This window comes from Macaca fascicularis, chromosome 5, assembly GCF_037993035.2.
Source record: "Macaca fascicularis isolate 582-1 chromosome 5, T2T-MFA8v1.1".
In the NCBI taxonomy this organism is placed as follows: domain Eukaryota; kingdom Metazoa; phylum Chordata; class Mammalia; order Primates; family Cercopithecidae; genus Macaca; species Macaca fascicularis.
The window spans coordinates 156,572,397-156,597,617 of NC_088379.1; the positions used below are offsets into that span (position 1 = coordinate 156,572,397).

At 46.1% G+C, this 25,221-nt stretch overlaps 2 protein-coding genes across 27 annotated transcripts in view; one reads left to right on the top strand and one right to left on the bottom strand.

The window, feature by feature from the left end:
• Nucleotides 1-12,412, top strand: part of FHIP1A (FHF complex subunit HOOK interacting protein 1A) — a 264,968-nt gene extending 252,556 nt beyond the window's left edge. For all 3 annotated transcript variants that reach the window (XM_065545584.2, XM_045392945.3, XM_045392946.3), the window contains 3 exons: nt 3,912-4,090; nt 4,407-4,545; nt 10,136-12,412. In XM_065545584.2, the coding sequence (XP_065401656.1) occupies nt 3,912-4,090; nt 4,407-4,545; nt 10,136-10,389 (572 nt within the window). In that variant the 3' untranslated portion in view covers nt 10,390-12,412. The remainder of the gene's footprint in view (nt 1-3,911; nt 4,091-4,406; nt 4,546-10,135) is intronic.
• A 6,137-nt stretch (nt 12,413-18,549) lies between these two features.
• Nucleotides 18,550-25,221, bottom strand: part of GATB (glutamyl-tRNA amidotransferase subunit B) — an 84,918-nt gene continuing 78,246 nt past the window's right edge. For 12 of the 24 annotated variants that reach the window (XM_045392951.2, XM_045392950.2, XM_074040612.1 and 9 more), the window contains 2 exons: nt 20,454-20,588; nt 18,550-18,989 (listed from right to left, as the gene is read on the bottom strand). In XM_045392951.2, coding sequence (XP_045248886.2) covers nt 18,861-18,989; nt 20,454-20,588 — 264 coding nt within the window. In that variant the 3' untranslated portion in view covers nt 18,550-18,860. Of the gene's footprint in view, nt 18,990-20,288; nt 20,589-25,221 lie in introns of all 24 variants that reach the window. The other 12 variants (XM_074040599.1, XM_074040598.1, XM_074040602.1 and 9 more) reach the window with 1 other exon arrangement.

The following is a 25,221-nucleotide window of genomic DNA, read 5'->3' on the forward strand; positions in this document are numbered from 1 at the left end:
TAGAACCCTGTACACAGCTTTAGGAAACATCTCTCTTCCCATGTATGTCTGCTTTATAGTTTCTGAACTTCTGAGTGTGTTCTGTAGCATTAGGCTTAACTTCTTCTCTCCAGGGCATCTGATTTCCACTGAAATGAGTTCACTTCCCAGCAAAATCAAAGCATTCCATTTGTCTAATTTTATTTATTCATGTGTTCAGCAATCTTTTATTGATCCCCTGATGTTTGGCAGGTGCTATGCTAGGAAATAAGGACACAACATTAGAGGAATTCACAGACTTTCAGAGGAGACTCCAACAAAGAAGTGTACTCTCTTAGTGGGAAATGCATGATTAGTTGTCATATGCCAATCCAGTGGGAACCCAGTGAGGGGAGTGGGACTGGCCTCACAGAGGAGAAGGATGGACAGTGCAAGGAAGTCCCCAGGTGAAAGCAGGTGAGAATGATAGTCCAGACAGAGGAGACAGCAGGAGGAGACTGAAGAGCCTGCCAACCTGTGGGGTGTGACCGCATGGTTTATGTGGGGTGGGGAGGTGGGAGAGAAAGGCAGAAAGCTTGGTTGGTGCCAGCTTATGGAGGGCCTTTGGGCCAAGCTGAGGGATGGAAACCTTGTGCCCTGTCACTGAAGAAGCCCCTGGAGTATAAAGTTGAGGAATGATGTGACTGGATCTGAAAAGGCCAGCTTTGGTAGGAGTGTGTGCTGAGCACTGGAGTGGGGAGAAGTTGGTGCCAGGAAAGACAAGTGAGACACCCTTATTGCCGTGTCAGAATTCAGAATGTGCCAGTGCCTTTATCTAGTAATTCTGTTTCTAGGAATGTCCTCAGAGCTGTATTCACACTGTATGCTGAGGTGTACATACAAGGATGTTCATTGCAGCATTGTTTAGAATAGAAGAAGACTGGAAACAACCCAAATACCCACCGGTGGGAGACTGACTTGCTTGTGCAACACCCTGGCAATCTAATGTTTTGTGGTCCTGAGATGAGCTCTGTATGTGTTGATACGAGGTGTGGTCTCCAGGGTGTATTGTTAAAAATGCTAGGTCTCTCTCTGTCTCTCTCTTTCTGCCTCTCTCTCTCTCTCTCTCTCTCTCCTTGGCAGGCAAGATAATGTGTTGGGTAAGAGCACTGGAACAGGTGGTGCGAATTAAAATTCTATTATTCAAAGGTGGGTTCACTTAGCATTCTGCCTCCTCTTTAAATGGGGATAAATAATAAATATACTTCCTAGGGTTGTTTTGAATCTTGAGTGAGTTGATACATGAAAAGTGCTCAGCACACTGCCTGGCAGATAGGATGTGCTTAATAACTGTTTTCAATAATAATTAAATTAAATCTCTATTAACATAGAAATACTGTTGCTGGAGTCCAGACCAGAAATGAGACTGACCTCAGGCAGCGGAGCAGGGGAGGTGGAGCTTCAGGTCCACATCAGGAGATATGTCCAGGGTAGAATTTGCTGAGTGGAGGCACAGAATCGACGGCTGCTCCATTCTTGGACAGGGGAAGTGCAGGAAGAGGGTGCAGGTTCGATGGAGGCAGGGGAACAGGGGAGAGCGGTGAGTGGATGACAGGAGGCACAGTGGAGATAGTCTCAGTGACTTTGAAGAATGTAATACTTTGTGAGGCGGGGAGTCTATGTGTGCTCCTAGGAGATGTGGGAAGAAAATAAAACCGCTGTCTTCCAGACACACCTGCAGCTTCCTGAATTGTGCTGAGTCTTTCGATTTTCGGCTGCTTACCAGATCCCCCTACGCACTTTTTGTTAAGCAGGGATTTTTTTTTTTTTTTGTAGTGCTAGAAACTAAGAATAAAGTAGGAATTTGAAAGTTTTAACACATTTTTTTATTGCACACACCCAAGTGATGAGTCATTTAATTAGCGGACACTAATTATAATGTCAAAGTGGACTCCATTTGTATCATTACAGTCTACTGGCCTTGACCTAATAATAGTCTGTCATTCACATAGGTCAATGATGACATCATCTTCCTCTCCACAGGGCATGGGATTCAAGCTTGTGGGAACCCTCCCACTTCACCTCACCCCTTATAGTAGTGATGTCCTATGGATGGTCTCCCCTGGTCACTGCATGGTCAGCAGTTTAGAGTTTGTAGGATGGCTGTATGTGGCCAGGCACAGTCTGGGACTGGGGAAGAGAAGTTGAGGGATCATTTTAGGGTCATATGTTTTACAGAAGACTCTGGCCACCTAAGTATGTCTTAATTCACCTGCTTTTGCTCCATCTGGAAGGAAATAGATGCTGAGCCAGGGACTGTAGGGGAGCAAGAGAGAGGAAGCTGAAGACAGCAGCCTTCCCCCTCTAGATCTACCTGGAAAGCCAGAATTGTGTTGCGATGCCTTGAGAGTTACCATTGACATTTCTGGGGTTCTTTATGGGAAAACCATTCATTGCTTTCAAACTGGGGTCCCTATCCAGAGTTTCCAAATGTGTTTGGCAAAGTCTCCCAGTTGTTTGTAAGCATCTCCAAAGAGTCTCTATCTGAAGAGTTCATTGACCTCTTATGTCATGGAAAGTGACTAAAGACCTCTGCCTCCCATCCCAAGGATGGGAAAGTTGAGGCTAAATGCCACACGTGAGGGGATGGTGCCTCTTGTGTTGAGATCCCTTAGAGACATCCTCGGTGTTCCTGGAGACAGAGATATTGCAGTTACCCTCTTCCTCCCCTGTGTGGTAAAGGTTTCGGTTTGGTGTTCCCGTTCTACACACAGAGCTTCTGTTCCTTGCAAAGGGTTTTACTCTCTTATGCTACCAGGGCTTCTGAATGAAGCATCTTGTGATAAAGTATGTTTTTGTTAATGTTGGTGACATCTTCATGAGGCATGGCTTATTTATCAAGGGATGTGTGCTTTTGTTATAAACATGTCATGGTTTAGTAGCATCATCAGTAGCTCCACCAAGGGAAATGCAAAATTCTCATTGTGTTTAACAGAACACTTTTATGGTAAAAATTTAAAGTATCTTCAAGTAAGTTTATTAATGCCAGATTTATTTTTGGTGTTCCCTGCCCTCAGTGAACTCAAAGCATATTAATTTTCTAGTGACCCAAAGTAGCAGAAACTTCTTTTTGCCTATTTTTTTTTAATGGACTGCTTTTGTACGACTAATTTTTTTAACTGCTTTTTTTCAATGACTGCTTTTGTAGTCATACGGATTTTCTTTTTTAAGAAATCTATGACACGGCGAACTATATCTCCCCAAACTGACACCCTTTTCTCTCTCCTCTGAAAATTCAGGTGTGGTTACTGAGTTGCTAAGGTTATAACCAGGCACTCCTCCACCTCTCACCCATTTTTTTTTTATTGTTCCACATTACGACACTTGACAAAACCAAATTTTTCTCAGTGTGCTTGTTCAGGATAGACAACCCCTGTTCTCAGTGTTGCTATTTGATAAACATAGTTTGTGCATTTTTGGTGTTCTTTACACAGATGTTTCGTTACTAAGACTTTCAATGGCCTCTGGTGCTTACATGAAATGCTACAGTCCATACAGTCTGTGCATCATGAGATGATGGCTGTCATGTGTTAAGCACTGGCAGCCCCAAGAAATACAGGAACAATGTAGAAAAGCATATTTTAATTTAAAAAAGTTAAATTATTTGGTTTTTTTTTTTTTTTTAGGTCTGTGATAATTTTAATAAGTATCAAAACTGCTCATGGAGTCAAAATGTCAGTAGCCATGCCTATTTTTCTGTTTTCTTTTTGCCGTGGTGGTTTGTTTTCTGTTTTGGTCTCAAGGCAGGAGAAAACTTGGCCGTATTTGCTGTCTGGCTTGCACCTGCAGGCCCGTGGTGGTTTGGGAGCTGTGGCACCAGTGGTTCTGCCGTTGTCAGGGAAAGGCATCCGTGTGAGCCCAGCCAGCCCTGAAGCCTTATGTTCTTCCTGCAGGCCCATTCATCAGCGTGGTCCTGTCAAAGCTGGAGAACATGCTGGAGAACTCTTTACATGTTAATTTGCTGCTTATTGGGATCATTACTCAGCTAGCCAGCTACCCCCAGCCACTCCTGCGCTCCTTTCTGCTCAACACCAACATGGTCTTCCAGCCAAGCGTCCGCTCTCTCTATCAGGTATGTTGGCTGAGCCTACATCCATACCTGTTGATTTTGTGGGTGCTAGTTTGTAGGGCATCTCTGCTCTAATTCATTTGCTTTCCTTCCCTGTCCTATTAAGCTCACTGTGTAGTTTATTCTAAACAAACTGTAGAGCTTCATTTAGTTCGATGTTTTGAGGGTGCCCTACGCAGAACACCCAGGCAGTTAAAAATGAGCCAATGTCTAACATCATAATAGTTTCCATAATGAGGGTTGTACCTGCAAGATATATTGATAACTGAGAGTGGAATTTCATGGTGAGGCATTAACATCAGTAATGCTGTTTTGACAGGTCCTTGCATCTGTGAAAAACAAGATTGAACAGTTTGCCTCTGTAGAGAGAGACTTCCCAGGACTCCTCATACAAGCCCAGCAATACCTGCTCTTCCGTGTGGACATGTCTGATATGACCCCTGCGGCACTAACCAAAGGTAAGCCAGGTTTCTCCACAGTGCCCCTCCTTAAATTCCTCCTCCACGTCCCTAGCCTACTGGCCTCAGTTCACAGACGCTGCACTGGCTTCTGGATCCTAGAAGCATTCAGATATTTTCATTTTTATGCAACAGGGAGGAACCACCTCTTCACATTCTTAATCCTAAAGAAAGGTCTCCCTTGCTCACACCTGGCCTGTTTCCTCTGTGGAGGGTCTAGAGGGGATTTGGTCTTTTAACTGAGAGTGGTGCCTGGAAGGAGCTGACGTGTAGGGTATTATCAGGCTAGAATAAATCACACAGCACACATGGGCCAGAAAGAGGCATTATGTGCACTCTCCGAGCCATTTTTTTGGGCAGCCCCTTCCTGAGGAGGGCATGTGTTCTCTTTATTATGTTTTCAGAGGCTCTTGGGCCAAAAATAAGTGTGCTTTAGGGCCCTAGGAGGTAAAACAAAAAACAAAACAAAAAAATGGTTTGGACTGTGAGAAGTAAAGTTTATGCTCAGCCTAAAACCTCTCAGAGTGCCTTTTTATGACCTCTAGAGGCGGCGTTAGGCCAGGGCCCTGGCAGAGTGAGGGGTGGGGGCAGGGGATGGGTCGGTGCTAGTAGGAGCACTGAGAATGGCTGGCCAGGCCCGGGAGCACCACTGCTGCTTTACCTTATCTAAGCTCTGGTTGGACCGATTTGCTGACCATTGTCCCCTGAGCTGTGACTTAGCCCTTGGTAGGAGCAAAGTAGGAATGCCACATATTGCACTGGCTTTTACTTTTCCACACACAGACCAATCAGGCTTCTTCGTGGCAGATGAACAATGGAGAGAGTAAGGCTCTTGGTCCTGGGCCAAAGGCAAGTGATCAGAAACAAGACTGGCAGTGAGTGGCGGAAATGAAACTCAGGGCGATTGTTCCACCTTTCAAAGAAGCTGGAAAGAACCCAGAACTCTGAAGGCCTGACGCTGCCCCTGTGCAGCTATTTGATCTTGTTCGCTTTACCTCACAGGCCCAATGTCCCTTGACTTTTCAATGAAGGATTTGTTCTCCATCTCTTAGGTGCTTTCTAGCTGAAGCCAGAACTTGGGTTGTGATGAGCCCTTAGGGTACTGCAAGGTAGGGTTTGAAAGAAAGGTAGGCCATGTGCCACTGGTAAAGTGAGGAGTTGGGCTTCAGGCTGTTGGACTTTGAGAAGAGCAGGCAAAGGCGTTCATGGAGGGAGAGGCCCTGGCACCTCTGTGGGAAGGTGGACTTCAGGTGCCACGTGGCCTCCTTAGACACACGGGTGGTCAGTGTGTGAGCTGTGTTCCTCCTGAACAGGGCGCATGTTGCTGCCACCCACCCCGCGAGAGAAGGTGCACCAGTTGCCAGTATAATAAACCACTGCAAAAACCCATTGGCTTAGCACAAGGCCATTTATGATTGCTTATGAATCTGTGTGGTCATCTGGGTGTTTTGCTGATCTGGGCCAGGGTGATTTTGCCTGGACTCGCTTGTGTGGCTGCCATCAGTGGGTGGCTGGATGTCTAGGATGGCCTCACTCACATCCGTGGCTGTTGGCTGGAGTGATGAGGGTGATGGGGGTGTTCCTAACCATCCGGCAGAGTAGCCCAGGCTAGTCCATGTCACAGTTAATAGGGTTCCAAGAGTGAGAGCAGAAGCATAGGAATCTTTAGAGGCTCAGACTCAGAGCTTATGTAAGGTCCATTCTGCAGCATTCTGTTGGCCAAAGCAAGACACAGGGCCAGCGCAGATTGAAGAATGGAGCAAAAACCCTACCGCTTGATGGGAAGAGCTGCAACAAGTTGTGGGCATTCTGTAGCCTCCTAGACAAGGCCTAGTCTTCATTGTATTTTACAGTTTATAAGGTGCTTTCTCAGGTGGTCAATTTTCATTATCAAATAGCACTCTGAAAAGGGCAAAAAAGGTACCATTAGCTTCATTTTCATCAAGGAAGCCAAAATTAGAGGTCCAGGGTATTCAGCCAGGATCGTGAAACTCAAGTGCCTGAGCCCATCTTAGCTAATTCAGAGACGAGTGTACACACTGACCAACCTAGATACACTGAGGTACACTAGATACTCAGGGTACACTGAGCCTTAACCCCCACATTCAGGGAAAGGGTGAGGGTCACTCACACCTTGGGCTTGTCCTGGTTTCAGAGTATCTGGAGGCCATGATTGCAAAATATATGCCTGGGGAACTTGTTCTCACTGCCTAAGGTTGTCAAATTAGTTAGCTGGGTTCCATGCTCCTTAAGCAAGGTCTGTGACACTCCAGGGCTTTGACCTGTAAGAATCTTCTCTCTGGATATAACACTTTTCTTTCACTTGAGTTTTTTTAGATTAACTTTCTAACTTTTCCAGGTTAGCCAAGTCATACTCTTTCCCCACTTAAAGCATCTTTAACTGACAGAATGAGAGTTTCCTGTCCCCTTATACAAAGCTGACTTCTGAAGCATTTACTGTGACGTGATTTCCCATAAATGATTCAAATCTGGGAGGCCTGTTCTTACTGGGATGCAGAGCAGTTTACAATGAAGAATTATGGTAATGGGCCAAATATTTGGTGGTCCAAGTGTCTGCGTGCTCTGCCCTTTGCCTAATACTGCTGCCGGGGAGATGAACACATAACGTATCTCTCTCCTCACTTCTGAAATCTTCCCAGTATTAGTCTTGAAAACCTTCTGTTGCAGCTTTTCAGACCCAGGGCAACATTTCAGAAGCCATTCCTAATTCTGACATTTATTTATACTTCCCTCCGCCCTGCCTTTTTCTTCAGGTGCTCGTGCATGCTTGTTGGACCCTTTTATGAGGGGCGTAACTCAGGCGCCTGCAGCCAGAGCTGCTCCATCATGCAGGCCCTGCATTCCCTTCGCCTCCTGGCAGCCCCGTGAAAAACGAGCCTTCTCACTAATGCTTCCAACAGCGGTAAAAGTCTGTGTGGCCGCTGCTGCAGAGCAAGCGGATGTCCTGTTCCCAGTTCCACATTATTATTCTTGAGGCTGTTGGTCTCTGAGATTCAGCCATTTGCCAGGCCTTTCTCTTTCTACTCAAATACTTTCCAAACCACAGAGTAACAGTTCACTGTATTTACTTATGTTCAGAGCTCTTTTACTGGGCACTAATTCTAGAAGGGAGATCAGGTAGGTAATGTCCCCAGTTTACAGAGATGGAAACTGAGACATTCTGTGATGAGCTGGTGGCCAGGTAGGGACCATAACTCGGGTCTGCTTGCTTTTGAATGGAGAATTTGATGGTGCTTGGTGACACACTGAAAGGCCAAGACCTCGGAGGGGAGCCCGGGTCAACATGCTGCAGCCGCTGATGGAATTGTGCTATGGATCTCCTGGCCAGCCCCTGGTCTCCCTCACTGGGTATTCTCCTGTCTTCGTTAGTGAAGACAGTTCTGATTCTTAGATTCATACTGAGTAAATGAGCCTTAGCAATGACACTTTTTATTCATAGCTCAAGCTAGATAAATGAATCACAAAACCCCTTTTTAGGGGAGAAGAAAATGAATGAATTTGAAGGAGAATGGGGAGATGAGGAATATAAGCAGCTGTAGGGAGCATCAGGAGTAGGGAAGACTGATGAGATCAGTTCTTTCACTCATTCATTCAGCAAATATTTATTAGCTCCTACTATGAATATAGTTAGTGTGTTAGGGGTTGCTAAAGACATGTTAGCGATAGGGCTCAGCCCTGAGAAAGGTTGGAGTCTAGTAGAGGAGATAAAACATAAACAATGTGAGGCTGAAGGGCAGTGCAGGCCTTAGTTGGTCAATAACATGGGGAGGAGGCTAGAATGAGACTGTTTGGGTAGAGGGCAGAGGAAGGCATAAAGACTATAGGAATGAATTCTGGGGGCAGGAAACTGGAAATTCATTGTGAACTTGGTGGCAACTGTACTAATGAGGATGATGTGGTAGCTGATACCCATTCAGAGATCCCTGTGTACTTTATACCTATTGACTCATTTAATCCTTATAACAACTCTATGAGCTTTTGGCAGGTGAGGAAATCGAAGTACAGAGAGGTAAAGCAACTTGCCTGAAGTCAGCCAGCAAGTGGCAGACTCTGTGGTCTTAACCACTATACTAATAATGCCTCTAAGGCTAGTAAGATTTAGGTGAGCAGAGAAATGGGGCAGGGAATTCCAGGTGGAGGAACCAGCATGAGCAGTGCAGGTCTCGGTCTGGGAGTAGTGTCCACAGTGTCCCATTCACCACTGGAATGCAGGCCAGCTTCCTTTGTGAGCTTTGCTGGGTGCTTTGGAGAGTGACAGGGCCTGAGCTATGGTTGGGGATGAGAAGGAGTGCTCTCCAAGGTTGACATGTACCTCAGTGATATCAACACTTTTGTGCTCACTCTGTTGCCGGGGCATGAATTTCTGCTGGAAGGTAGCAGAAGACAGATTCTCAGCAACTTTTCCAGTTCTTTATGGCATTAAAGCTGTGATAAGTCTTAATCTAAAAGGATATTTAAAGCAGGAAAGTGGAAGTTTTTTTTTTTTTAGCACTAAAGACTATAGTAGTGAGATGTGGAAAGTATTATAAATGTCAAGAATTTTTAGTACTGTAGTTAAGCAACACTCTGAGAAGAGTGTTGAAAAATGGTACTGAATTCTAAGAAGCAGCCAAAATAATGAAGAACTTGAATGTAATGATTTATAAGGAGTAATGAGATTGTTTGGGTAGGGGGCAGAGGAAGGCATAAATAATTCCTACAAATATATGAGGGCTGGTGATGTTCAGGAATCAAATAGGGAAGTTGAACCATTTTAATTAGTAAAAAGTAGTTTGATAAGAAAATGCAAATCACTTGGATATGTTAAAGTTTGAACTCATCTTAGGCCTATGTTATTGAAATTGAGATGGAAACCCTTGGCAACCCTCCTTCAATGTAGGCTTCTAAGCCATTTGATACTATTAATTCCCCATGGTTGCAGGAAGTTCTTACTCTGGTCTTACCAGCACCCAACTTCCCTTCCATCATTTCTGCTGATCTCAAGGAATCTTCCGCTCTCCTTTTATGTAAAACGTTGGCGGTCCCAGCCAGAAGAAGACTGGAGGTCACTGGGGAGCCTGAGAGGCTGGAGCACCCGCTGCAGAGAGCTTGGAGTGACCCAGCTCACCCAACCTCCCTGCTGGAGCTATGCTGTGCTGTCAGGGCTTCACCGGCAAAGGGAGAACAGTCATCCCAGCATTGGAGGCTGGGAGAGCAGGTGGGGCTACTCATCGCCCCTTAATAAGCCAGTGACAGGAGATGCCTTTGTCAGTTTTCCCCATTTCCATATTCTGGCATGGAGGGTTCTTGACAAACCTATATTCTTTCCATGATTTCTGCGTGAAGTTCTTAGAAGGAATTTTGGGTGAAAGTCTCATATCACATGCTATATGCTGGAGGATATCTGTTGGGCAAATATGTGTGTCTTGGAGTGCACAAGGGCTGCATCTTCAGGATTTAGTCCAGTATAGGAACTGCACTCATGACTAGATACTCTCCAGCAACTCTGCCCCCAAACACATGCTCCACTGAAGAGGGTGGATGGGAAGGCTATGGAGGGACGCCATCATGGTCTTCTTTCTGCTTTCAGATCCCATTCAGGAGGCTTCCAGGACAGGAAGTGGCAAGAACCTTTTGGATGGACCTCCAAGAGTGCTTCAGCCCTTCCTGACCCACCGAACCAAGGTGGCTGAGGCACCCCCTAACCTGCCCCTGCCGGTGAGGAACCCCATGCTGGCTGCTGCCCTCTTCCCAGAGTTCCTGAAGGAGCTGGCAGCCTTGGCCCAGGAACACTCCATTCTGTGCTACAAGATACTGGGTGACTTTGAGGACTCCTGTTGTTAGCTTTTTTTTTTTTTTTTTTAAAAATAGAGGTTCTTGTTTTGTAAGGTTTAATGTCTTGACTGAATGTTAAATGCAAAGCTGCTTACAAAGATTTCTACTTTAATGTTTCCTGACAATACTTGATTTGTGGGGAGGGGAATTTTCTGTATCTTTCCTCTCTCTCTCTAGCCGGGCCTTTCCACCTTATGTTATATATAGAATGTAAGTCTCATAAGCTGGTTGCTCCCATGGCAGTTTTCTTTGCTCTGTTTTTTCCTCCTTATATTTTTTGGGTGTCATTCTCCTATCCCTTTGAGTGATTCATCTTGCAGCTCAGATCACACCAAGCAATATTGGGGTTCAGTGATGTCCGGAAGTGCCCCATGTCAGAATCCCAGCTGTTCAGCAGCAGCACCGCAGGAAGACTGTACACCTGCAACTGCGCGGATGGTCCTGTTGCCTCCTGCATTTTGGCCTCTGTTTTATAAAGGAAGAATAAAGACGGAGCCCCTCCTGCCTCCATCACGAAAGCACATATCATCTGTCCCTTTGGATTTTACTTCCAGGACGTGTGTTGCCTTATGGTGCCGGCAGAGCCACTGGTCTCAGCTCTCTGCCTGGGAAGTCGGATGTCCTTGGAGAGAATTTGGAATGCAGAGAATTTTTCTTATTTCTTGAGGGCTTACTTTAATCAGCATGACACTATCTAAACACTGAAGATGGCCTTATTTTAGTAAGATTTGCACAAAATTAAGTATACCTATGCAAACTGTTACTTTGGTTTTTAGGAGTTTTATCAGATGAAGAAAGTATGGTCTCACATATGTATGTAAGAAGACAGCCATCATTATTTTTATAAGTGTTTTATAAAAACAAACTGATTAACTTGTGAAGCCATTTCATAGTGGGTTTTTTCAGGGAGGGTAAGCTGGGTGGGATGGGGAGATAAACTAAATGTAGCCTGTAAAAACACTGGTCATTATTTAAAATTCTATTCGCTTTTGCTAATAAGCTGCACTTTGTAGAGAAACAGGAACTGTACAACCCACTTCGGGATCTTGGATGTAAATGCAAACAGGTCACCTGGAGCCCTGCAAAGCCAAGTGCCTGCTGGTGACTCACTCTGCATGGAAATGCTGCCTTCTGAGTAATGGGGTTCATTAGAAGGCCCCACCATGTTGTATGAGTAACCCTCTGCTGCTCTGCAGCCTGCTCCAAGAGGCAGGATTATACTTAGAGCCCAGCCATGTTAAACCACCACCAAGAGCGGAAAACACAGAATAATTGTGAGCTGAAAATGAGACCATAAACAACTGATTTTTATGGATATCAAATTCCACTCCCCTCTATTTTGGGCCCAGTTCTGCAGGTGAGAAGCAAGTAACGGACGTGAGCCTGCCGGTGTGGAGGGAAATTGGAAGCCTCGGCTCTCTCTGTGCTTTGTGGGCGTCTCTGTGGAGCCCCGAGGGCAGCCACAGGTCTGTTGGTTGTGCCTCCGGAGCACTGGTTCAGTCTTCATCAGGCCCCTCATGCACAGGCAGGGCAGTGGAGGAAGGAACCACACCTGTGATGCTGTGGAGCAGTGGAGGCCCTTTTGTGCTTCAGGAATCTTGAAGCAGCTTTGTATTGAGCAAATGAGAAATTGAGAGCTGGCCTGTGAAATGACAACAGGAGACCTGACCTGGGCAGGGTGAGCTGTTGGGAGCCAGCCTTGCTTTCGTGTGTCATAGTCCAAGCAAGACACCAAAGATTCCTACTCACCGTACATTTCTGTTTGTCTTGACAAATGGTTTGCTCAGCTGTGGTGCAGCAGCCAGAAGGGATGAGGCACAGCAGACTGACCTGCTCCTGGCTTCCTGATGTCTGTTTGTATTTGCACAGCCCACAAGTCTCCATTAGAAAAGAAGGTAGCTTAAGATAGAGAAAGAGGAATAGTTGAAGATGGAAGTGCGGCTGTAATTTGTTATACTCTAACTTTGTTTTTGCACAAGTATTTATCTTCTTGTTTGGACTTACAAAGTCATAAAATCTTAACGCCACATCTGGAAATGGAATTCTTTAGCTTCGTGGTTTGATTTACACCTCTCTCCATTATCTGGTGGTGGTGGTGATTCGTCTTGAATCCATATTTCTGCATTGGTAGAATACCATGGTCCCCTTTGTGGAAGGTTTCCTTTGGGAAAAGATTGATTTTGTGCGTCTTACTGTTTTTTTCAATAGGTACTGAAATAAACTTAATGATTTTGTTTTTTTGAGACAGGGTCTTGCGCTGCCTGGGCTAGAGTGGAGTGGTGTGATCACAGCTCACTGTATCCTCCACCTCCTGGGCTCAAGTGATCCTCCCACCTCAGCCTCCTGAGTAGCTGGGAATAAAGGAACGTGCCACCACACCCAGCTAACTTTTTGGTATAGTTTGTAGAGATGGGGTTTCACCATGTTGCCCAGGCTGGTCTTAAAGTCCTGGGCTCAAGCGATCATCCCGCCTTGGCCTCCCGAAGTGCTGGGATTACAGGTGTGAGCCACTGGGCCCAGCCTGAAGTAGACTTACTTTAAATGACGACAGAGATGACTGGTGTATGCAGTGACAGGCAGGAGAATTTAACTTCCCATGCTGGGGTGCTGGCAGCAAACTCACACAATAACGCTAACTTCCTATTTGGATGTGGAAACCGGCTCATGTTTCTGAATCCATCACCGTCCTCAGAGGTTTGTGTCCATAGTTTTGCAAAATGAAGTCAGAAAATGGAGCTGGACATAGAGAGAATGGGAAAACCCATGTGGCTGAGTGAAATAACTAGAAGTGGGTTTTTTAGGGAGCGACTAGACATACCAAAAGAAAAACAGCAGAGAACTGAGTCTACCCACAGGAGAAGAGCCAATCCTGCATGGTTCAGGGAGGTGAACATTGATCTAGGTGGATATGAAGAAACCAGGGAGTGGGTGAGTGAGAGTGGGAACTCCTTGTCGGGAAAAAAAATCATTGGCAATGAGGTAGAATATTCCGGTCCTAAAGTAAATTGGCAAGCCCTTAGAAATATCTTTTTTTGCAATGAGTTGGGGGGAAAATCTTAAATATGTTTGGCATGCTTAAAAATATGGTCCGAGAGTGCGGACACGTCTCTGTGTGACAGGCTCCCACACCAGTCGCTGTGCCCCTTCCTGGAAGAACGTAGGGGAAGAGAAACCGTGGGTACTGCCCCCTGATGCAGCCCCTGAGCTGGGGTCACTGCGTCTGGCCTGGGCGGGAAAGGTGAGATAGCCAAGGGTTCCTAGAGTATCACAACATTAACCTCAATTCATAATTCAGGGCCTGACTTAAAGGTCCAGACTGAGTGACTTCTGTGGTTCAAATTGTATGAGAGCACTGAGATATTTAAAATTGATTTTTTGGAAATGGCCAAGTAAATGTTTTTAAAATTTTACACAAAGAAATTCCAGGTTAGATTCACCCTAAAACATAATTTCATGGCTGGTAAAATACAATTTCCCAACCATGAAATGGGAGTGCTGGAATAGCCAGTTAGAGATGTGATTTTTCTTTACCATTAAATACCTCCTTTCCCTGGTATTTAGAGGAATTGTGAAGTCGTCCCCATTTTGTTGAGTATTATTTTGGAAAACACTTTGATGTGCTTGGGTTGGAGTGGATGTCTGTCAGGTGTTAGGATGCATTCAGTATTTTTCTAGGTCATCAGGAGTACCCTTTCCTTAGCAGGTAGCTTTTATTTAGGTCAGATATAGTTGGTTTCTGTCCAGGATAAAACATCATGGAGCCAGGGTCTTGTCAGGAAAGCATCCTCTTATGAACAGAATCTAGAACACGCTCCACGAATATTGAGGTTGCCTGTTTAATTTGGGCAGCCAGTGGGTACTCCGGGTTGAAAGTTGTTTCCAGTGTCTCTGAATCAGCTTGGCTGTCCCGTCATGTGGACTGATTCCCAGGTCTGTTGGAGGTTTAGGGTTGCGCATGGCCGTCATGTGGACCGATTCCCAGGTCTGGTGGAGGTTTAGGGTTGTGGATGGGCTGATCTTCTGAATCTGGATCAGCGTGTCTAGGTTGTCTTCAGGAGGGAAGCACAGCCACAGCAGCCTGGACAAATCCAGGGCTTTAACAATGGCATCGTCCTCTGGGAATAATCAGCCCTTAAGACGGTCACGTGACATCATAGTTCTCGTGAACTATCTTTATTTGGCTGCACCCCCTTTTAAGTAAGCCCTTCATTTTAAATGGTCCCGGTGTGGTGTTCAGTATCTACATATGCCCCAGTTCTCATTTAAGGGCAGTTCAATGTAATTGCTAATTACCAGCCCTGTATTTACTGAAATGGCTGTCTGTCATGCTTGCCATTTTTATGAAACACTTTACTGCAGGTCAGCTATTATTGCATGTGCTACTTCAAGTCACTGGCTCAGGCTGGTGTCATGTGTGGTTTGCTGCAAACGGCAGCCTGTTTTGCAGTGTGAGCTCTTCCTGGAAACAGCAGTCTCTTGTAGCTGATGCCACATCAGCTTTAGGTCATTAAGAAGATATTCTAGGCCCCTTGTTGCTTCAGCCATCAGTCTATAAATCACCCAACACTAATTCTCCATCAAGTCACTGCTTAAAACAGAACACTGTCAAACCAGTTCATGTTCCACCCTTAAATCACATCGTTGAGGAAACATTGTAAGAGAATGAAGTTGACTCTTTCCCCTCCCCTTCTTTTTGAATGACCATCGTAAACCTAATGCTTTAGAAAGAGCTCTCAGAAGACTGAAAATGGTTTTTAGGATAATTTTGCCTCAGTAAATCCTCTCTATGTTCAGGCACTTACTAGGCCATTACTTGTTTTGGGACTACAGATTATCCTGGCAGCTCATTAACTGGATAAACAGGACTATAGTGAAAGATTTTCAGAGGTTCTTTAGGGAAAAGGAGCAGGACAGGATGGGTGGAAGCCTTCAGTTCTTTGACCTCTTGCACCTAGAATCCTAAAATCGATCAAGATTTTAGCTAGGACTGACCTTTCCTAGCTTGTAGGGTCACTGTGAATTTTGTTCCTGTCTTAAAAGGTTTAAGTAACCTAGTTCACTATTACCTACACAAGTAACAAGACGGCCAGTAGGACCTGTCAGCATGACTTCAACATGCACTCAGGCATCTTTCGGGGAGTTTAGATTTACTGTATCATTTCAGAACACAACAAAGATGATGGAGGCTCTTAGGCCAGATTAAATTTCGTGGAGCGGAGGCTGCAGAAGCCTCTGCTGCTTAGTGTGTCAGCTGACTTTTTACTGGGACAAGTCTATGAAGGGCCCACCTGTAACAAGGCCCCTTTTTGCCCTGTGGATATTTTGAAAGAGGGAATTTGGTGTTGACAATCTTACTTACACAACTCTTGCTAAGCTATTTGACTAAGGGTTTCAATCAGATGCTTCCCACCTCACAGGCAGGGGTCAGCTCTGTTTGCAAATAATCCATGAATATGTTTGTCTAAAACCTGCTGAAGAGGCACGGCAGCCACTTCCACGCTGCTTTTGGTAATGGGTAAAGAACACAGCCTTTCAGATAGATGTGGTGGCTTTTCCCCAATAGTTACTATGTAGAAACTATGCAACTAAGTTCAATGGAAATGAAAGACACAATATGAAATAGCGGGGCATGGCCGTAAGCTGTCCTGAACTATCCAACTCAAAGCTGAAGGAGAGCGTGTGCTTTTCGAGCTGTAAGCTGTGTCCTGAACTCTCCAACTCAAAGCTGAAGGAGGGCGTGTACTTTCCAAAACTTCGAGGCCTTCTTAGTAATTATTTTAGCAATAATTACTAAAATGTTAGTGGGGTGGGGGAGCTCAGCTAAAATATCCTTATCTTGGTGCAATAATGATCTAGGTTCTTTTTCCTAGGCCTGGGCCTACACCTTGAAAGACAGGAACAGAAGTTCACTTTGATGTGTAACCCTGGACAGAGATTAAACAACTCTTTTCTAGACCTAGAATGTAGAAGCCTAGTACTTGGTATCACCAGTCTCTTCAAAAGGGCCCCACAAAAGCTTGTCCATTAATTTGCTTCATACAGTAAGCGAGCTTTTACTGAATACTGCCTCTGTTAGATAGCATGCAGAGTGCTAGGGCTGACACATTCCTGCCTTCCCACCAGAACCCTCCAACCTCCTCCCCAGGCAACAGAACACAGGGTTTGGGCCTGACCAGGCAGAGCTGGTTCAAGCCAGCCTGGGGCAGAGCCAGTTTTCCAGCACACTCCAACTTCTAGTCAGAGCCTCAGCATTACACACCCAGCCTACAGGTGTGTGGATTCCTGAGCCAGATGGCAATGGCATCACCTGTGGCGCCAATTCATACATTTTAATGAGATTTCTCCCTGAAGAGTGAACCAGTAGACCAGACTAAATGCACACTCATGCAAGAATATAAAATTGTATTTCAGAGGCCCCTTTACAAGCAGAGCCATCTTAGCGAATTTCTTGGGGTGTTAATGTAAACATATCTTCAGAATATCTCATCGGGTTTCAGTCAGAGCCATGCTTTGGTTTTTTCCTAGTTGCAGTGATATCAACTTACAAGGTTTGGCTTTCGGGATTTCAGAAGCTGGCATTCAAGACAACAGGCAATTGTCAGAGCTGAATGAGAATCAGCCTGAGCAAATCAAGGGCTTTAACAACGGCATCTTCCTCTTTGCGGTTTTCACTTGACATAATAGTTTTGCTGAAGTGTCTGTATCTGGCTGCACCCTCTTTTAAGTAAGCCCTTAATTTTAAATGGTCTGGAAAGATCTTTGATACTTTCTGTAAGGTTTAGTCACCAAGAAGCCGGAACTTTTGGTGAAAATGGAATTTATAAAACGAAACTGAACCTTATCCTTTCTTACAAAATAAAGATCCTGTCAGACCCTAGTCTCAGACCACCTTTGCCCATTTGTAATTCAGAGACTTGCAGAGCGAGGAGAGAACTGATTCAGCCTTACTCTCTTGTAGAGAGGTGTAGTGAAAATCATGTTACTTTAGACCCAGTAGTTTTCTGGACCGCAACAGGATGCGGGGCACCTGGCTTCCAGGGTAAGGTCACATAGTCTCTTAAAATTCTGTCACTAATTCTTTTAAAAGATTTTTTTTTTTTTTAAAGTCACCTCCTCATGCCTGTCCAAAATGAACCACACAACTGGTTACCTTTCTCTGCCTACCTTTTGGGCTGGGGAAGAGGGGCCCCGTTCTCATCACTCTCAGGGAAGTCCTGAGCAACTGTACAAGCCAGGAAGCATGAGTCGCTGAATTGGTGATGGAGGGGTGTCCACTTTTTTCTAGTTCCTCAGCTGCTTCTGGAGCAGCGTTCACAACGGGAATATTTGTACTGTCCTTGGTAGGCTACAGGTTCACAGCTTCAAATCAAGGCCTCCAAGGATTTTCTTCTCTTACATCACGGTTTTGACAAGTACGCTTTTAAAAAACAACATTTGCAAAACTGGTCTTTAAGCGATGTGAGTCAGAGGTAACAAAGGCATATACCGAATGAAGGTGTGTTCCGGTGCAGTGGAGAGAACAGTATTAGTGTCACAAGCACAGGGGTGCAGACAGTCCCACCTTCATTGTCATGCCTGCAGCGCACCACCATTATCGTGAAAGGTCAAGATTGTGATTTACTAATTTATAATCTTATTTCCAAGCAAAACAAGTCAATTTCATGTTACAACTTTTTTCTTGTTTCTTTTTATCTTGTTTGGCCTGAGGGTTGGGGGAGTTGGGGGGAGTTGTCAACTGCACAATCTTTGAAGTGTAAGTAAGTTAATTTTTATGTGATATTTCAGTATATATTTTATTGATTAAATTTATTTGAAAATTTACTTTTTAAAATTCATTTATTCTCAGACCTGCGCCTTCTGGGATGGGTAGGGAGTTGAACAGGCAGTATCACTTCTATTCAGTCAATAGGTTGATTAATTCTAATAATATCCTCCTTTCCCACCCTCTTGAGACATCCTTAAACAAATGTGTGTTTATACCGTGCCAGTTTATTTGGTTGTGTTTTCATCTTTGTTAACCTGTGTTTAGGTCTGAAAACAGTATATCCAAATTACAGTCTCTCTTGACCACTGCTAATGCCCACCACCTACGACAATGGCTGGCCCTTAGGAGTTGCTCAAAAATATTTGTTGAAGGAACTGCAGAATGAAAAGTTTTCTTAGAATGGGTAACAGTATCTCTAACATAACATTTTATTTAGTTTAAAATTCCTTAATACAAGAAGGTGTTACTCCTTAACCACTGCTACAGCCATCACCGGACCCTCCTGATGTGGATGAAGCAGGCGGGGGTGGCTGCCGGTTGGCTGTGGAGGCACCTCCAGGCACAGGGCCCAGAGGGTGAGAACACTGGTGATATATAACGCCACAGCTGTGGCTTGGGACAGGGACTGACAGGGCACATGGGCGTCAGCTTTCACAGGATCCTGCTGCCAGTCAGGCTGCACTGTTCTCCCTTGGGCATGGGGACCCCAAACATCTCACGAAGACAGCTTCTTCTCCAGGATCTCCTTTATCATGGCTGGATCTGCTCGGCTTTGGGTCGCTTTCCGGACCAACCCAATCAGTTTATTTATAGCTCTGGGGTTTCCCTTCTTCAAATCCATTACCTAGAAAGACAGAAATTACTTAAGAGGAGAAAATGAAGAGACTCATGCCTCCAAATCCCAAACTAAGGCTTACGTTTACTGAAAATTAAATTCCGCTTATTTCCACTAGTATTAGATATAAAAATGAAGAACAGAAAAAGGGGAGGGGCCTAACTTCTGAGTAGGTTTCTAGGCTCCTGTCAAAGGAGATTTTTGCTACTCTGCTTTCTGATTAAAATGAGCAAGAAGTGATTGCTGAAAGCCAGAGAAGGTGGCACGTGGGAGGCAGGGCCCTCTCCTCTGGGATGCCATAATGACCGGAGGATACTGAGTCTGGGGAGGGATAATCTCTCTGAGATGAATCACTGCATCTAATCAGTGAGGAGACCTGTCTGATTCTCAGTGACGTTCAGCTGAAATGTGCGGCTTTCCTTCTCCCCGTGCTCCCCACCACGAAGATCCCTTTATCAGAAAGCAGATCTACACACTGGCTAAGTCTTCCGGAGCACTGGGTCGGGGGAGTGTGCTGTGTGGGTGGGGGGAGTGAGGAAGCCAGGAGGCACTGAATTCTTATCAAATAGCCACTGACTGTTAGGGCCACCGCACGACCTCCTGCTCTGCAGCATCTCCAAGGGCAATGACATGAGGATCTGCACTCAAGTCCCGCAGAACAAGCCTGAAACTACTAGCACGTCTTTATCAGTCACCACAGATGAGGCAGGAAGACGAGGCTGCTGAGGCCCGGTGCAGGCTCACTTTCCTTATCGAGGGCTCTCTACAGAGCTGTAAGTGTCCCCGGGAAGCTGATGGGTGGGTGGGTATTATTCTGAGAAAGTGGCTCACAATTTTTTTCCCCACTGAAAAGTATCTCTAGACAATACGATAAGACTTGGGGAGGAAGGGATGCCACTTGTTTTAGCTTTTCTGTCTTGTGCTGTGCTAAGAACACAAAATGACCTGGTTTTCAGCCATGCTCCTGTCAGGGATTTTCTCCACAATTTATAAATACTTTTCCCTTCTGCCTTTCTTCCCACTTCTTAGAAGCATGAAGCCGAAGTTCCTGTACTCTCCTTGATCTGCAGGCACACCTGCTGGTTCCTTACCGGGAGGTCCTTAGGAAGTGGCGCTAACCACACCAGATTCGAAATGCCGACCCTGGGAGAGGGCGACACACCTGGGAGGTCACAGCTTGGATTTCGTGAGCTTGCTGACACCCTTTTAAATTACACCTCCATGGAGAGTAAACTCCAGGGGTGGTATCCTCCTTATAGGAAAAGAAGTTGTGTTTTTCCAATATCTACCTATTTCATCTCTTCTGACCTTAACTAAAAAGATGACAATGAGGGAATTGTAGATGAAACTGGGCCAGTCATTCTTAGGAAGAGCCTCTGGGCTGCCACAGAGAGTGATGGCGAGGCTCTTGGGCGTGTCCTGGGGCTGGCTCTGCAGGTGGCTCTGACCCTCTCCCCCGCCCGAGATAGTCACCACTTGAGGATGGGCCTCCATCATGGAGTGGCAGAGCTGCTCCAGTGCCCCCCGGTCCTCCATCAGTTCAAGCTGCTTTTCTGAAACAATCTGCCCTGGAGTCTTGCCTTCCCTCTTCCACAGTTCCTCAAACACCTACGGGCCAGAGAAGGGAGAGGAAAGAGAAATGAGAAGTCAGCTCTTCTGCCAGCTCCATTTGCACTGCTGTGCTGTGTGGAACTAGGGTGGGAATGAGCAGATTCAATTAAGACCCCGCTGCCTAGGCCTGGCCCGAAGGGAAAGGGCGCCTGGCTGCCCTGCCAGGGCCTTGGCTCTCCTGAGGCATCCCTGAGAGCAGGGCTGGGGAACAAGGCCAGCTAGGTGGAATGAATGCGCCTGGGGTCTCCTGAGGCTGACGTCTCCCTCAGCACAGGGTATGAGAGGACTCGGGCCAGCCAGGTGCCCCCGTGCCCAGACGGATGGTGAGTCCTGCCCAGCTGACTTCACACGGGAGGGGGGCCGCGGGAGGCGCGGAGATGCCCATCACTCATGGGCGCCTGCTGACGGGAATCGGAGGGCCAGTGATGGATCTGTCTCATGGCCACTGAATTAATTGAGGTGACATTTTGGTGAAGGATGGGGCCACACAGCCTGCAGGAGGTAACCACAGTACTAAATAGTCCAGAAACAGCCTGCTGGGAAAGATGACTTTAGAGGAACAGGAAAGTAGCCCCATAATGAAGATACAAAATGGCAAACAACTGAAAACATAAATTAGAATCCACAGGGGCCTCCTGGCCTACCACATTCATCTCCTACAGGTAGAGCCGGATCCAAATCAGACTAGGATAATGAACGCTAATGGTCGGTATATTTTTCTACTTAAAAAATGACAACAACAAATCCCCAAACTCATCAAACCCGAGAAAAAGGAAACCATTTTCAAGGAAGGCATTTCCCAGGGTAGCTGTTTTCCTCATTCCTCTTGTCTTCTAGCGAAAGCCAGAACTGGGGGCAGGGAGGAGGGCCTCCTCTGTTGGTCTCCTGCCGGTGCCACCTCCATCCAGCCCACAATCATGACTGAACACTGAACATTCCCTGTTACCTTGGTGGCTGAGATTGGGCCAACCAGGAGCCATTCCTCCTGGAAAAACAGCTCTTCCATAATTAGCACGAACAGCAAAGCAAATAAAAGAGAGATGCTGTCTCAGCAGGGCTCAATGTCTTCCCCAATCTGAATCAAAACAAACCACAAATACTTATCACCGCTGGGACAGGCACTGCACCTCCAGCCTGGTGCCTCGGAACGTGTGCCCTGACGGTGGCCAAGGAGGTGTGCTTGGCAGGTCCTGGGTAAGCTCCCCACAGGGCACCCCTCTGCCGCTGCCCGACTGCTCAGGAAAAGCCTGGCCCTACTCTTAGAAAAATATAGAATGCACACGCCTCCAACTCAATTCAGCAGATACGTACGTGGCCTGACAATGAGGAAACCATCGGGAGAAGGGGGCACAGAAGCAGGAAGAAACTTCCTCAGTCTCAACATGCGTATCAGTGGAGTGTTGGCAGCAGAAGCACTGGGGACCTGGATGGCATTCCATGGAGCTGCCCTGTAAGTCTGAGGAGTCTGTCTGCCCCCTTTCTCTGACACGTTTAGTTTTTGAACTAGGACTTAAATTTTAAAATGCATTTTCTAATGATAAAAGTTAATACACATCCACTGCAGAAAATATAAGGAAATACAGGAGAGATCAAAAGAGATCACTGGAATTCCCCTTTCTTCAAGAAAACCAATGTTAGTATTTTGGTGTTTTTCCTTCCCATCTTTTTCTTTCTGTTTTGTAACATACTTGTGATCATAACATATATTCAGTTTGTGTCCTGCTTTTTTGCATTTATCACAGAAGTACTTTCTTAATAAAAAGATCTAGTATCCATCAGATGTATTTATCATAATTTAATTAATTATCCCCTTCTCATAGATATCTAGACTTTGACCAGTGTTGATTTTGTTCATCTGCACAGACTCCCAAAAAAGCTCCTAGCTGAAAACCTGGCTCAAAACAGAAACCGCCTGTAAGGACTTGCTCATGAAAAGTCTGTGCAGCAGCTTCCTCCAGGAAAACCAGGTGGACTGACGAGCAGCCTGTGCCTGGAAGTGGGCGGGGCCACTCCTGGGTCTGCCTCTGCAGACACAGCGCAGGCGATTTCTCTGCGCCTGTGGTAGCTGCTGAAGCACACAGCAGACCCTGAGCATGCCGGCCAGCGAGCCAGCCTCTGCCTGACGGGACCCAAAGATGGCTGGATTTGCCTGGGCCAAAATAAGCACAAGAGTGGCGGGGTGCTTGGGGATCACTTCCAATCACACCATTCAGAAGGAGAAGCAGTGCACCGCTAGTACAGATGCCTTCAAACACAGAGGCTGGCTGCTCCCCGAGAAGGAGGGCCAGGCGGGGTGGGGGTACCAAGCAGTGACGCTAGAGAAACATCATTCAGCAGCCTCCTGGAACCATGGGAGCCCGGTGGCTGAAATGTTCTTCCCTCCCAGAGTTAGAACACATAATGTTAGTTAACTCCACAAATTAGTGCAGTGGCCAGTCGAGGCTCCCAGTCCCCAGCCCCTTGGGCTTATACAACAGACGCTGGTTGTCCCATCCTCTGCTCAATCCTATTTAAGACAAGGATTGTGCACTCCTGGCTGGAGTCCAGGAGGGTGGGAGCCTCTGGGCGATAGTGGCGGGACCCTGTCTCCAGGCCAGACTCTCCTGCTCCTGGCCCTCTTGACACTCACAGAGTGGCCTCTGTGGCAGCCGAGCCCTGTGCTGCAGCATAAATCCTCAGCTTTTGTCAGTGTTTAATCACACCCTGAGAAGTGATATCCAAGTGCAACTGTTTCTAGCCAGGAGCGCAGCTCCCAGGCCCTGCTGCTGCCTACCCAAGACAGATAGACGTAACAAGGAATTTCTAGCACAGTGCTGGTCCTCTGTGTTAATAAATGGCCAACCAGGAGTACTGGGTAACGCAAGCTGGGAACTCCCCATCACACACAGACGCTGAAGCCAGCTCTGACACATGGGGCAGAGACTCAGCCTTTGGTTCCCTGAAGACTGACTTTACACACCCTCTTAACTGCCACCCAACTGTTTCTAGCTAAAGCTATTTTTGAAGTATCCTGAAAAGGCAAGCACACAAGCCTCTAGCCTCTCCCTGCCTGTCCTGGGTTTCCAAGGTCAGGATACGGAGGAAAGACACGTTCAAGGGACATGGCAGGGAAGGAGCTGTGACAGTTCCAGAGAAAGGAGTCCCCTTTTTGGTCAAAGGCAAGTATTATGAAAGGTTACTTTTCTAGAAAGGCACAAACATCAACCCAAGCCCCTAAGAAAGTGGGGCCCAATAAACTGTGCAGATAACGAAAGCACTAAAAGAGAGGAAAAGACATCTAGTCATCTGTAATGCAGCTTTGGTGCATGATATATAACGTTTTGTACATTGAAAGGTTTTTGGCGATTTCTCTTTAAAGCAGACCCCAAAGTAGACGAGAGATTGGTTACTATGGAACGCTTGTGTGATAAACGCGATTTCCATTTCTGTGGCACCCAATTCAGCTGGGTCTTGCCAGAAACGTTAACTGGACGATCCTCAGGGCATGCTGGATCATCTGCATCTGTTTCAGATGTGCACGAAGGAGATGCACCTACACCCCATACAATTTCCCTTGAACTATGACTGACCAGCCTTCTGGACAACATCCAGGGCGAGTCACAAGAGGCTTGGGAATCCTGGGAGGCTGTTTTCAGGTTAGCTGTGACTCTGACAGTTTGGGAGTCTGATGTGTCCAAGCTGACCCCGTCTTTAGTGAGGGGAGGAGACAGGGTGCCACCTGCCACTTCAATACGCAGCCTGGGTCTTGTGAGGGGCACACGGGATGCTTTTGTCTACAGTTACCAGGAGATAACTGCTTGTGATTATATATAATTTCCCAGCTTCTATTTCTGATTCTGAAGAACAGGGCTGCTTCGTGGCAGCAACCTCTTAACTCCCCTGGCTCTGGGGTGCTGAAGGGATGAGGTTTGTAAATCTCGGGAGCATTGGCAGGACACGGGAGGAGGGTGCCGTGAAAGGCAGACGGAATGAAGATAATGCACAAGGAAGAGGGTAAGAGACAGGCAGAGAAAGGCAGATTCATAACCAATTAGAGCACAAAGTGGGAAGTTCTTTGGAATTCAGAATTCTGCTCTCAGAAGAATCAGGACAGGATTCTTCTTTCTGTGTGTCTGTCATCCCTAGGAGTCAGTCACTCAGTCACCTTTCTTCCTTATCCCCTGGTCATCTAATCACTTAAAGGAGCCTCTTCCAGTTCTGCCAGAGGAACACCAATAACCAGTAGGATCAGAGAGTCTCTGTTCTCGCTCACAGCTTTCTAAAACCCAAGCCATGCTTGGACTCTTCTTTTAAATTTGGAAAAACAATAACTGCAACATATTTTTTCTTTTTTAAAAAAGTACACTATAAAAATAAGATACAAAAATATTCTCAACAGATTATGGGGATGCAAATCAAATCCACAGTGAGATACGACTTCACACCCACTAGGATGGCTAGAGAATCAAAAAGATGGACAACAACAAGTGCTGGTGAGGACATGGAGCAACTGGAACCCTCGCACACTGCAGGAGAGGCTGCAAGACGGTGCGGCCATTTTAGAATATAGTCTGGCATGTCCTCATAATGTGAATGAAACAGCATTAGCATATGACCCAGAAATTCCATTCCTATAGGTATACACCCAGCC